Source organism: Alnus glutinosa, chromosome 8 (assembly GCF_958979055.1).
Source record: "Alnus glutinosa chromosome 8, dhAlnGlut1.1, whole genome shotgun sequence".
Classification (NCBI taxonomy): domain Eukaryota; kingdom Viridiplantae; phylum Streptophyta; class Magnoliopsida; order Fagales; family Betulaceae; genus Alnus; species Alnus glutinosa.
Genome location: NC_084893.1, coordinates 29,021,872 through 29,036,101, shown reverse-complemented (window position 1 = coordinate 29,036,101; position 14,230 = coordinate 29,021,872). Strand labels below are relative to the sequence as shown.

General features: G+C 36.1%; 2 protein-coding genes across 3 annotated transcripts; one reads left to right on the top strand and one right to left on the bottom strand.

The window, feature by feature from the left end:
- The first annotated feature begins 506 nt into the window (after positions 1-506).
- Positions 507-3,588, top strand: LOC133875319 (transmembrane emp24 domain-containing protein p24beta2-like). Its single transcript, XM_062313415.1, has 5 exons — positions 507-665; positions 1,503-1,712; positions 2,032-2,218; positions 2,313-2,420; positions 3,103-3,588. The coding sequence occupies exons 2-5, from the start codon at positions 1,503-1,505 to the stop codon at positions 3,234-3,236; spliced, it is 639 nt and encodes a 212-aa protein (XP_062169399.1). The 5' UTR covers positions 507-665; the 3' UTR covers positions 3,237-3,588.
- A 1,735-nt stretch (positions 3,589-5,323) lies between these two features.
- Positions 5,324-8,444, bottom strand: LOC133875320 (protein NOI4). Of its 2 annotated transcripts, none has more exons than XM_062313416.1 (3): positions 8,338-8,444; positions 5,866-6,051; positions 5,324-5,720 (listed from the first exon to the last, which is right to left on the bottom strand). In XM_062313416.1, the coding sequence occupies exons 1-3, from the start codon at positions 8,341-8,343 to the stop codon at positions 5,676-5,678; spliced, it is 237 nt and encodes a 78-aa protein (XP_062169400.1). In that variant the 5' UTR covers positions 8,344-8,444; the 3' UTR covers positions 5,324-5,675. The 2 variants fall into 2 exon arrangements, with proteins under 2 accessions (XP_062169400.1, XP_062169402.1); XM_062313418.1 differs by having other exon boundaries at positions 5,866-6,048.
- Positions 8,445-14,230: the final 5,786 nt, after the last annotated feature.

Sequence of the window (14,230 nt, the reverse complement as noted above, 5' to 3'; positions counted from 1 at the left end):
TTGGTAAGCCGTGGGATGATATTTGTTGGATTTTTTTTAGGCATGGTTAAACATCTCCACAGTATAAATAAATATTAAATCGTAAATTTATAAACTTAAATTTTTGAATTAAATATTTTGGCCAAATGATTTTTTTTTTTTTTTAAAACCAGTCTATTAAATTTACATGTAATTAAAATGCATGTAAGTTTCAAATATATTTTTAATTTTATAAACACGTGTTATTTTAATAGACTGATTTTTTTTTTTTTTTAAAAAAAAATTTATTTAATTTGTGATTTATTTGGATATCTCACTTAACCCGAATCTTTATTGATAATATATTTGACACGATATCTTATAAACGAACTAAACAATAGAAGCCCATTATCCCATCCTTGACCCATTCTACACCCTAACCACGTGACCCACATGATCATACAATACGTGTCTGATCATACGGCTACAAAAACGTCCCTTTGCACACGAGAGACAGAGAATCACTGCCCTTTCTGTCGACAACCTAAACCTCGACCATCTCAAACTGTTCGATCTCTTATTAGAAGTACAAAACAAATCTCAAAGCACTTCCTTAGAAAGAAAGAAAAAAATCTCAAAGCGCTTATCAGATCAGACTGTTCAAATTTTTTCCTTTTTGGGCTTAATCAGATAGTTCAAATTCAAAGGTAAATAAATTTTCGCCTTTTATAATTTATTTTTCCAGCTCAATTTGACCAAATTCTGTATTTTTTTTTTTTTTGGTTGGATTCCGTGATGCTCTGTTTGGTTGCTGAGAAAGCAAGGGAAATCAAATGAAAAGGAAAGAAAAATTCAAGTAAATTTTTGAAAATAGAAATGTTATCTTCCAGTGGTCCTTGTTATCCTCGCTTATCTCATGATCTATGATGGCTTTCAATTTGACTTATGGATGAGGATCAGCTGCAGCTGTACTGTTATCTCCAATATTTTGGGTGTTTGTAATTCCAGAAGAATGGTTTTTTCCTGGATGGGTTGAACATTAAAGATTTTCTCGGGATTTCTCTTACTTTCATTTGTTTTCTTAGCGACCAAACGGTACATGAAATGAGATCTTCTTATTTTTCCTTAGATTTTATTATGAAAAATCGATCTATTTGTTCAATTTTGTGATTGGAATTATATGATTCCGCATTGCTAATTGTGGGTCATTCTGGTTACGTTCTTATATAATATATTGAATAGAATATAGTGTCTGGAAATTTTTTCTGGGAAAAACTGTTCTTTCTGTTCTCTGTTCGTCTCGGTGGAAATGGTTTCTGGAAAACTTACAAGAGAAGACAGAAGAATTTCCTTTATGCCAATAGATGGTTTTTTGTAAATCTTGGAGAAAATTATATGATGATATGTTTTCGTTTTTAAGTTTGCTTGAAGTTAATTTTACTACTCTTCGTTTGATGCATTGTATAATATGTTTTCGTTCTCCTCCTAACTACCTCCCGGGTGCGCCTTACGCTTTTAATGATATATCACTTTGTAATCTACAGATGGCAACTGGGTTACCAAAATTTGCTTTTATTGTGTTGCTGGCTCTTTTGTCGACCATGCAAGTAGTGTTTGGGATTAGGTTTGTGATTGACAGGGAAGACTGCTTCTCTCATGATATCCAATATGAAGGGGATACGGTCCATGTATCTTTTGTTGTAATCAAGGTTGATGGAGCTTGGCATTATGCTCAAGATGGCATAGATCTTGTGGTAAGCTCCATGTTTCTTTGCTCGAATTTGTTGGTTTTGTTAAGTCCTCCATTTTTTTTTTTTTGGTAAATGTAGTTATGGCATATCGATTCCTCTTGTGCCCTCTTGATCACTTGGTACTGGAAAGCATTCATTTTCATGTCGTCGTAAATTTGTAATCATTACGGTGAGATGTTTGCCAAAATGGGTGTTAGCTGGACTATGTTTTCTTGTTATTAAACTGATAAGTCTAATTGTTTTATCCTTGTTTTATCCCCTATTGCTTCTTATTCTTGCTGTGAAAGCTACCGTTATACTACAACTTTGTCGAAATCTTCAGGTGAAAGGACCTTCTGGCGATCAGATTCATGATTTTCGTGACAAGACAAGTGAGAAGTTTGAGTTTGTGGCTCATCATAAGGGACTCCACCGTTTTTGCTTCACTAACAAGTCTCCCTATCATGAAACAATCGACTTTGATATACATGTTAGCCATTTTACATACTATGATCCGCATGCAAAAGATGGTGAACCATTCTTCAATATTCTCAGTCCTTTTTGGTTTTTTTCAATCCCTTTGAATTATGAATTTGGACTCACTGGCTTTGTGCATACCTGCAGAGCATTTTAACCCCTTACTAGAACAGATATCAAAGTTGGAGGAAGCTCTTTACAATATTCAGTTTGAACAGCATTGGCTAGAGGCACAGACTGAGCGTCAGGCAACAGGTATAAGTTGAAACTCTGAATTCTTTTGAATAGAAGGAAAACTCGGTCCTAAAATGGTTTGATGCTTGTGTCTTTTTTTTCCTCATTCATTCCCTTTGGACTTCAGAAATCACCTTTTCCTTTAAACTTTTGGATGCTAAGAACCCTTGGCTTCAAACCAATTAAGGAATATATGCCAGATCTGTTCTTCCAACTGATTAAACCTTTTGAACCTTTAACCTCTCGGAGCAAAATGAACCCCCTTTTTGGCTTTCTTCTGCCTTCCATCCAACAAATAGTTCATTGCTACAATAGGATTTCTCTGACTAGTCCAGTTACTTGATTATCATATCTGCCATGCCCCTTCACAATATTAAAAAATCTCTTAGTTTCCTACTAACCGGAGGTCTTCAAACTTGATTCTTTCATGGGATTGCATCATATTGTAGGTTCTGTGTAAGGAAATCTTCTTAGTTTTGAGTTTAAAAAAAAAAAAAAATGCTGACTTGAATAGATTATGATTTTAATCGGTTTGGTTAAGAGTTTGTACACACCACACACACGCTCTCACGTGCACACATTGTTGGCATGAACATGGAATCGCCCTCTCTCTGCGCAAGCATTAGTTTGTGCTTATAAAAGAATTAGTTTGTCATTCATTTCATAACCTAACCTAACCTTGCTGTCTCAATGGGAATTGCAGTAAATGAAGGAATGGGCAAGAGGGCTGTTCACAAGGCCTTTTTTGAATCAGCAGCACTCATTGGTGCTAGCATTCTCCAAGTTTACCTTCTGCGCCGGCTGTTTGAGCGGAAGCTTGGGACATCCAGAGTTTAGATGTGGAATTGTCATAGGATATTTATCAATTTGTAGAACCATGAAGCCAGACTCTTCCTTGAGGCTTTTGTTTGCCTTTTTGTGATCACTCCAGGACAAAACAAGCATAGAGACCGCTTTGTTAACTCTTTGGCAGCAGGCACAAATACATGCATTTCAGCTCAACCGTGGGTAAACTAGATTAGTTGCCATTTTGACCAATCTATGGCTAGTCTGTGACTGGCAACAATGACACGTGGAAATAACAAGGCGGTAGAAATGTGTGTTTCATTTTTTAGTATATAGAAACAATGTGTATTTGAAGAAGTTGAAAGGGCATAAATAAGAACTGTAGAGCACACATGTTTTTCCAGAGTGTTGAGTCTGTAGTAGCATCTCCAAAGCTCGTTAGGCAGCATTGCTTGCTGGCTTCGTTAGGGTAGCTTCTCACACGGATCCATCTCACCCTACACAGTAGTGCAGTAGAACCCAGAAAACAAACGACTATGTTGGCTAATGCGAGCTGCCCATTTTTGGCTCTCTCGTATATATTACGCCATGAACTTCATCAAGACCTAGAGACCGTAGAAAAGTTGATAGGTCCAAGTAAAAAGTCGTGCCACAAGCTTTTGGGCAAAGCTGTGGCTTTGCCTTGTTTTGTGTCTGCTCCAGCCTAATCAAAGCAAAAAGCCATAGAAGATTAAGGCTGTTAGAACAGTTTTCTCGTATCGAACACCGATTGTTAGAGGGTACCGGTGGAAATAACTCTTGCATAAGTTGGCAATAACACTTATGCATAAGTTAGCAAAGTGTTTGAAGAATGAAAGAAGAAAAATGTTTAGGTACACAATTTTGAGCGAGGGCCAAAAATCTATTTTACCTGATTATGAGTTGCCTTTTATAATGACTTGTTTGCGGCTGTTTTTCGTCAGTTTTTATACTATGATTTGTCTTTAACGTGCGATTCATCTCACGATTGCCTTGATTGAAGCACGGTTTGCCCTTTAAATTAGGGCTGTATTTAAGTCGTGACTCATATAATAGTTTAATATCCGTGTAGTACGATAATGGCCTGGGAAGTGATTCCCTGTTATGTGCGTAGAATACACTCGGGCTGATTTTGGGTTGCGAGTGGGCCACGTGTGCTTGCCGGCCCATAACCTAGCAAATGCAATGTTTAACTTTTCAAACCTTAAATTATTGAAAAACTCAACTCAAATGAGCTAGTCCTCCATCAAAACTCTTGTCCATTTAAATCCTCATTTCTTTGAGAACAAGAGAATTCATTGGGTTAAGTTGTGTTTCTCTTAAAATAAAGGTCAATTTAGAGACTGTTGAAGAAAATTTCTCAAATCTAATTTAAAAAAAAAACTTTGTTCGTTCCTGAAAGTAGCATAAAATACACGCAAAGCACTTTGGTTTGTCTTTACTAGTGATAGATAGAAATAAAATCACTAATTTTAGAGAACTTGGTGCTTAATCCACGTGAGCACACTTTCGTAATGTTGTTTTTTATTTGAGTAGCACACTTTGTGCTGCTCTTTGTTATGCTAAGGTCATCTTTTTCCTCTTCCACTTTAAATTATTTTTACAATGTAAAGACAATAAGTGTTAGATAACAGAATTTTAAAAAATGAATATGATTCTGATTTTATTTTTTTCAAAAATAAATTATATTTTATTTAATTTTTTTTAAAAAGTCAAATCTCGAAATTCGAACACTAAATAAGAATTGAATTCTAATTTTTAAAATCTAAGGGTTCGCAAAATAGTGGTGATGACGTATTTGGAGTTCAATTTTTCTACTTAATTTCCATTAACTTCTGCACCATAATCCCCTGTTCATAGAACTATTTGTTCTCCCCACACAAAAGTCGTTAAAAAATTAAAAAAATAAAAATCATAGAGTGAAATGCAAAGTGTTCTGAAGATCATGAGAAGTCCATAGAAAAACTCAAAAACATCATGGCGAAATCGCTTTATATATATCTCACATTTTTCTAACTTTACTGTATTTGTAGATTTCTGTTCTTCTTTAATCATTAGTGGGGGTTATTCCCTTTACGCTTTATAAAGAGAAGCATTACTTATATATATATATAAAAAGATAAAAAAAATAAAATAAAATTATATCATGAACAAGGCCAATTTGATAATACAAATAACAAGAGAAAAGACATCACAAGCAAAGCTCTACAGCACTAGCGTAATACAAGGCACATATGGGAAGAAATAGCTTGGCTTCTAATAAATAAACCACAACAGCAGTGCATATAGATACAATAAGTACTTGTCTTCTTTACCTATTCCCTCACCACAAATCGTTTTACAGCACACACTAAATTCCAGCAGAGGCCACCATGGCTCTACAGCTCCCATCTTCTTTGGGGCAATATGGTGGAGCTAGTTACAGAAAAACATGCTCTCTTATGTTGAAGCGCTCACACAGTAAGGAACTTATCAGGATTGTGTAGGTGGGTCTTGAATGCAGCAAAACCATTTTTTCTGAAAATCAGTTAATCATCCACATATCACACATTAGCATACAAAAAGTGGGTGGCAAAAAATGACCGCCCATCAATCTCAAACAATTTTTCAAGTCCTAGAAATAAAGAAAGCAAATATATATATAGGTCCAATAGCATCTTACAGGCTGAGGCTTGCCAGGATCCACTCCAGGCTTAATTTGAGGATCACCCTTTCCTGGTGACTCTGGTTTGCCACCCGTCTTCTTTTCATCCCTAGCCTTATTAAAAATCACAGTAAATCCCTCAGCTGAAGCAGGATCGTTGACATCCCAATCACCAAATTTTGGCAGCGGTCGACCCTTGTCCTGCTGGAGAAACAGGAAGGTAAAAAGTTCCTATTAACGATTCTGGTAACTGTGAAAGGCAGAGGACAGCCGCATAACAAAAAATAAGTAACCATGTTCACAAAACGTTATGCGAATTGTCATTGAGAAATATGTACCCCAAAAGGGAAGTACTAAAATTCTCATTCTCCTTCCAATGATGAACTTCAGAAATGGAACATAGAAATAACCCTATCACAATTAGAAAGAAAAGCCACATAATTCAACCCAAGTAATTTTCTTGTCCTCTGATAGAACTGAACATAATTAATAAAAATAATGAAAATATTTGGAGACTAAGGGGGAAAACTGATGATATGGAGCATTCTCCATCCAACATGGAGGACTAAAACACAGTAAGATGCAAACAAGCATATATATGAAAGCAATAGAATGATATTGCTAATGGTGCAATGAAAATTAACTCGGAAAAAGGAATTAAACCCTTATGCAATTATACATAAAGCTTGAATATGTTCTTTATGCGGCTGATTACCCCAATTCAAACAACCAGTTACCAAATGAAAAGCATGCTATAACAAAGTCTTGAATAGGCTTCTAATTGATAATTTCCCAAGAAAGCAGCTAAATACTCAATGCATTCATCCATAAGTAAAAGCAAAGCATATGACAGATACCTTAATCAAGCAGTATAAAACCCCAAGATTCTAGACAATCAAGTACATAAAAAGACACACGTTCATTCTGCTATATCCTTACTTTAATCCATGTTAATTGGTCAGTCATAACACTCCAATACTTCCTCATAATCCTGCCATAAAGCTTTGCATACCTCATACATGGCATTCTTACAGGTCCTCTCAATATTGTATAAGTCATCTCGCCTAACTGAGCAGTCATACAATGAACAGAATAGCTACAGCTTTATACACTTTGTAAGGTGTCCAACCAGGTAGCACATTCACCTCATTCTAAACATCCACCCTCTTGATTAGGTAAACTCTAATAAGTTGGAATTTCATTTGATTCAATGCATTAAGCGGTCAGCACATTCCCACTATACACTTTGGGTTGATTTTGAGTAAATGCATACTTGAAATAACCAGGTTAGTTCAGCTCTGACACAAAGTGAAATCTTTAAACAAGATATTACGCAATTTTCATTGACTTTAGTGTCATGGGACTGCTCATACAACTATATTTCTCAATACGCATGGCAATTTGTTGTTTGTCATGTCTTTTAAGTCATTTTTGTCCATTCCAGAATCCAAATATCATTGGTAATTGTTCGGGTGTACTAACTAAGAAAGAAAAGATAAGTGAAAGAAGTAGTAGCAACTTATAGATTATGTAATCGATCGAGATCAGCTTATTCCCAATTTACCAAATTCATGATAAAGACCAAAGATAACAAATCACAGAATTAAGCACAAGCTTTGCGGTCCAATAACTATCTAAGGATTTGCTGGGTCAGCAAAGATACATTTTCTTTTTTATCAACTTGGCACTGGTGATGGGAGTGGAGGGGATGAATGTTAGATAATTACATACATAATAAAAGAAATCCCATATACAAAATGAAAAAATAAAATAAATACAGCAACCATAGTAGAAAACCTCAAAAGTACTAGTCAGTCATTCCTAATCAGGTAAACATACATTAAAACAAAGCTCCCACACGATGTTGCAGACATGTCTTAGATCAATACAAAGCTCCTCAAAATAGCAAAACAGATTCTCTAATTAATTCGTTAATAGAGAGGGAGGGCAGGGCAGAGGCCTTTTCACATAAAAACACAGACACAAAGAGACTGACCCAAAAGATCTTTCCTTTTCCTAAAAACAAATTTTTCTCTATAAAAACATTCTACACACTTTTCATGCCCGCTTTGATTTTGGTTTCTCTTCATTTGTGTAATAAATCTCTACAAGAAGGTTCCATTTCCTCCAACAACAGGAAATTGAATACACAGTTAATCCAAATTCAAATACACAAATCATTTACTTATAATTCATGGACGACCGCCAGCTAATATAATTGGAAAAAAATCAGAGAAAATACAGAATTACTGCTCCAAATTTAACATAATTAATCAAATACGCCTTCGACCTTAAATTAAGAAAATGAAAAATACCCAAATGATCAAATCCATTACCAATCTCAAACAACCGAAACTGAAGCTCAAATCGATCAACAATCGAATCGAATCGAGCACAAAAAGCATCACAGGAAATAAAACGAAGAACTTTTAATACAAAAAAGAAAAAAAGAAAAAAAAAAGTTACTATTTTTAGAGCGAGTTTACGTACCGACATGAATTCTAGAGCGAGAGAGAAACTTTTCCGGGAAAAGAAAAAGACTACAAAGCTATAAAGCAAGAAAAACCAGAGAACGAGTCTTTTAGAGAGAGAGAGAGGGGGGGGGGGGGGTGGTGATGAGGAGCTTTGTGAGTTGGGCCAGAAATGGGCCTCTATAACCATGTGAAACGGAGAAATATTTCGGGCCAACGGCGTTTTGTTTGACGGGGACATGAAAGGTGTGACGTCGCCGTTAGTCAGCATCAGCCGTGACGTGGATAGCAGAAAGAGAGAATTAATAACGGAACGGGGTGGTGAGCTGGCAAACGGAGTGATCGGGGGACCTGTTGGGTTGCGCCGAGGCAGTGAGCACATTGGCTTGCTGGCAGTGCTTCCACGGTTTGTATTTTCGATGTCTTAATATTAATTAATCCAACTATTTTAGTTAGTGACTCACATCCTCTACCAACAGGGGGACCTAAGGATCACGTGAAGGGGCTTACAAAAAAATTCTTTACAAACTTATTGACACGTCAGCATATAATTTTAGGGCGTTGATTTTTTTTTTAATATCGGACATAGTTCTAGTCGTGTGTTAACACATATCAACAAGTTATAAAAAAGTCGTAGGTCTAACATTACTTAATTGGTGTTCATTGAGTCGATTATTTGCTCTGAGGGTCAAAAACAGACGACATTTGACCTGCCCAATATCAAAAACCTATTTTTTAAATATTCAAATCCAACTTATAGTATGTGTCTTATTTTTTATGAGTTTGGCTTGGATCGTGTTTTAGTTGAAACTAAATTTGTTTAAATTGGAACATCTATCCTATAACACGACACAAGAAAAACATGTTCGAGTCTCAACGGGAACCGGTTGTTCCTCCTTATAACCCTTGAACTCTCTCATTCGGTCATCTCCTTGACCCATCCCCCGTTTGATTTTGTGAACACAAGTTTTCTTATGCCTATTGGCTTTAAGAGTGATTCGGCTAGTTGTTTTCTTATTTTTGGATGTAAATGTTTGAAGATATTGGTAGGTATTGGGTTAGTTCTTGTGGTGGGCTTCAGTCCTCTTGCTGTAGTGGAGGCCATGTAGGCCTATGGTGGGCTCGGCTCATCTTCTATTCCTTTTCAATCCCATTATCCCATTCACAGTCTAAAATATGCCACCTTTAATCATGGCTGAATCTGATCTTGGTTATTGGTATTGCTGAAAACATTTGTCCTTGCAGAGAGATGTGATTTTTGGAAGATTGAGATTTCCAAAATTTAGACCCACTTGGTAACTCACTCTTTTTCTTTTTTTTCTTTTTATTATTTCTATCAAAAAAGAGTCAAATTCATTATTTTTTTTCTTTACTTTTCACTCGCAATAAATTCAAAATTAATTTTACTTTTATATCACATCAACACGCTTTTATATCTCATCAATCTATTCATTTCTCATATCAACCCACCTTTCTAGGGTTTGGAGGTATTTTTTTTCTTTTTTGTGTTCAGAGTATTCTAACGTGACAAAAGATGATAAAAAATAAAAAATACTGCTTTTTTGTTTTGATGAGTTTGATGTGTTTTGAGTTGTTTTTTAATATATTTATCTTGAGAATAGAAAACAAAAGAGAATAAAGACAAACAAACATGACCCTTTTTTTGCATGTGGAAGCAAGGCCTTGAGTGTAAAAATTATTAGATTCTGTATGACACAGCAGCAGCAATGCATTATATTTTGTAAAAGGGAACACCTGGACAAGTCATATGACACACAGCCAAATTCCTGCTTCCATTAGAGGGTGCAGATTCAACACATTGAGGGGCGCCTGAGGCTCACTACACAAGCCATTCTTAATAATAATAACAATGAATTTCAGACACACCACTATTCTGGTTCCCTAGTAGGCCAAATTCTTTTACCATAAAGTTGCTTCATCCACCTCTTTTGGGCTGCTATCTGTACTGCAAGCAATCCTGGTCTTCCCAAAATACCTGGGGAGAAAAAAAAAGAAAATCATGACCCTGAAAAAATGTACATTGAGAGAACTTATAGATTGGTTATCATGTGCCACTGATCTTTTGTCCTGACCTCCCAACCAGTGGACAGCATTACAGAGCTCAGTGCTCATAAAAACCCTAATCCCCAAAATGGATTCCCCCACAAGCAGCATGTGAAGAGATGTCTCCTTATTGCTTGACACTGGCTGCTGTAAGGCCCCATCTTCTAGTTCTGATTTTGGCAGTGTTGGTGAGAAACAAATCTAAACCAAGATACTCATGGCTTAGAAAAAATAGAGATAAAAAAGAGCAAAAAAAAAAAAAAGGAGAATGTTTAGATGAGAAAGCATGCGCACATAACAGAAAGTTAAACATACAATTCATAATTATTACAACCAAAACAAAAACCCTACCAGCTTTACAAACCCTTGCCCCAACCACTTGGTTCGGCTAACCAATGATGAGAATCAAAGTTTACAGCACTTAAAAGGGCATACATCACATAAAGCGTTTCAGATATAGGAGCATGATACATCAGTATAAACAACTACTTGAAGCAGACCCATGACCCGCAGCATTTAGAAGAAAAAAAAATAAAAAAAAAATATAAAAATTAAAACAAGATGGACTCCAGGTTATTACATTTAATTATAACAAGATTATGGAACAAGCTAATATAATAATATATAATTAGAAATAGAGAGATTGTGGCCTAAGCTATTTTTGAAATCACTTGACCAAGACGTCAGATCTACCTGCTCAAGGTGAGCAGTGCTGCGTAGAAAAAGCTTTCGATTCAAAAGCTTCAGGAACAGTATCAACAGAACATCCACATCCAGAGAGTTTCCCAAAGGTTTTGATGCAAATCCTCCTTCCACAATTTTCTCCTTGCCTTTATCCTTCTTGCTTTCCATACATATAGGACTTAGAGGCTCTGGAACAAGGGATCAAAGTAGAATAACATATTGGCAAAAGCAGAATGATTAGTAGCCAAATATGTCAAAATCTCAAAAGTTCGACGCAAGACCAGTGGAGGAAGACCTGTTAAGGGACAAAATTTGAGATAGCACTAACAATAAAAAATTAATACATAAACAAAAAATTAAGCAGATGGCTCTGGTGACATCAGATGAAACTCTTACCATCCAACAACTGGGATCGACGATAACAACATTTGACTGACAACCACAAAAAGCAAAAGACGCACTAGAATTTCCCTTGTAATACTATGTGCACATAGGTTTAACAAGAGTCTCTGCAAGAGGCCTTTGCCAAGGGGGTAACCACATAAAGAAAGTCGAATTAATTTTGCCAGCATAAGTTACATGACTTTCAGTGTAAGTTGAATTGTTTTTATAAAAGTATATGCCTGTATGTTGATCTTATGTCGATGGTATCTAAATGCTTCAAGAACCAACATCAACACATCAAAGAGTACAACCCTCTATCATCAAACCCAGGGTATTATAATTCCCATGATATTCAAGCATGAAGCACAGTGCATATCACCTAAAATAAACAAAAATGGATGATAAGTTAAAAAAGGAAATGAGAAACACATTAAAAGGAAACAGAACTGAAGGATACGGCATATAGAATGTGAACAACAAGATAAGGGACTGAAGCAGTTTAAAAAAGTACCTGAATCATGAGTATTACAACTGCAATTGTAATGGAAGTCCAATGTCGGCATTATCTGCCAGACCGCCAGAAGAAAGGTTTACTTCTTGTGTACCAACTCAGATTACATGGTTTTCCTACTTCTTGGCTTCCATCTATTTTTCTTCAACGAAGTTATTTTTGACAATGGGTTTTGTCAAAATTAAAAAACCAATTCAATTAGATTCTTTTTTTTTTCTGCATTCGACAAAGAACAAACATTTCCTTATGTTCTTCTGGCCACAAAAAAAAACTAAATCTAAGAAACCAAACAGAGGCTACTCGAAGCAGACAAATAAAACTTAATCTAAGAAACTCCTACAAAGAAACATCAATAAACTCATAAGGCACAAACAATGATGGCTCTGGAGATCGTCAAACCCCAGAGATCTTAAAACATGTCAAATCCAAAAATTAAACGTAAACCCCTAGAATTTGCAAAAAACCGGTTTTTTTCCTCAAATTTTCTAAACCAACGACAGTTTTATCAGCAACCAGACAGAGAGAGAGACAGATGGACAAATAGATAGAAAAATTGAGAGAAAATTGAAACGAAAATATGGGAAACAAAGTGAAAGAGAAAAGTATTATGACCTTACAGCGCCGCCAACAAAAGAAACTTCGTTAAGGTTTCTTGGGTTTTTATAATCAAGCTGTAAATGGGGATTAAAGAAAACCCCATACGCCTTTGAACTAATCCCATTCATAGCCCCATACCACTTTGAACTAAACCCCAAGCACCCAAGCAACGGAGAGAGAGAGCAGTATCGAATCAATGGCAGAGCTGGAACGCGCGAGCTGGAGTCTCCGTTGAAATCGCACTCAATGAAGAAATCGCACGAGAGTCGAGAGGTGCACAAAAAGCAGAAGGCGGGGAGTAAAGTGAAGAGGCGGGAGAAGTGAGATAAAATGATATAAAATGAATGGCGTAAGATGGCGGTAAATTTTTTTTCTTAAAAAAAAAAAAAAACAAACAAACAAAACAAACAAACAAACTTCAGGTGGTAGAGAAGAGAAGGGTTGCGTAACCCCCATAATCCGGGTGGGTAGGACCCACAGCCTAAGATGCTCGGGTCCTGCAACACTTTCTCTTTATATATCATGAGAAAGTAAATTTTTTTTTTTTTTTTCTTATAAAGGGTATTTTTGTTATTTTTGTCGCAGAAAGAGGACATTGTAACCCTGATAATAAATTTGGGAGGACTTTACAAAAAAATTAAAACATTAAAGGAAGTGGAACATTACAAAAGGAATGATGTTTAAAGGGGGTAAAATGTAGTTAACCTAATTATATGGTATAGAATTTAAAGATATTTTGCATAATGCTGCCTACCTTTCTATAGTGCAGAGCAATAGCTTGAATATATATAGAACAATCTGAGAAATACAAGTATACATCAACTAGGACTGTACCAAACAACCGTGTACTCTAGAGACTAAAGTAGAATAAATTAAACACTTCACTCTTCTGATAAGATAGAAGAGATCTAACTCTATATCTATAGAATCACAAACTAACTCTACATCTTTAGAAGAGTCATCGGTTGAAGAGTTATTTGTTCCAATACGCCCCCTCAAACTCAATGTTGTAAGCAACCGAAAGTTGAGGTTGGTCTTGAGAATGATGAATCGGGCGGCAGCCAAAGGCTTTGTGAGAATGTCGGCAAGCTGGTCTTTTCCGGAGATAAATTGAACATTAAGGAGGCAACCATGTCCCGTACAAAATGATAGTCAATTTCTATATGCTTAATGCGAGCATGATAGACAGGATTTGACGTGAGATCTTTATTTCATGTTCCTCAAATACAAAAGAATTTGATTTATGTAAATCAATTCACTCTAGATAACCAGGTTTTTATTGAGTTTCATCCCTCTTATTTTTATGTTAAGGACCTTCTATCCCGCAAACTCCTCCTCCGAGGCCCTAGTAAGTTCGGACTTTATCCATGGCCAACCTATCAAGCTTCCTCCAAGTTTCTTGTTGCTTTCATTGGTGAAAGAATTTCCTTGGACCAATGGCATCTTCGATTGGGCCATCCCGCGTCTCCTATCACCAGTCAAGTCATCAAGTCAAATAAACTGCCCGTGACCTCCTCTAAGATCTCTTCCATCTGCTCTCCATGTCAGCAGGGAAAGAGCCATCGTCTTCATTTTAGTAGCAGTCCTTTTATTTCCAACATTCCTTTACAATTGTTGTTTCTTGATGTATGGGGCCCAGCTTTTCAAACCTTTGTAAACAACAATCGTTTTT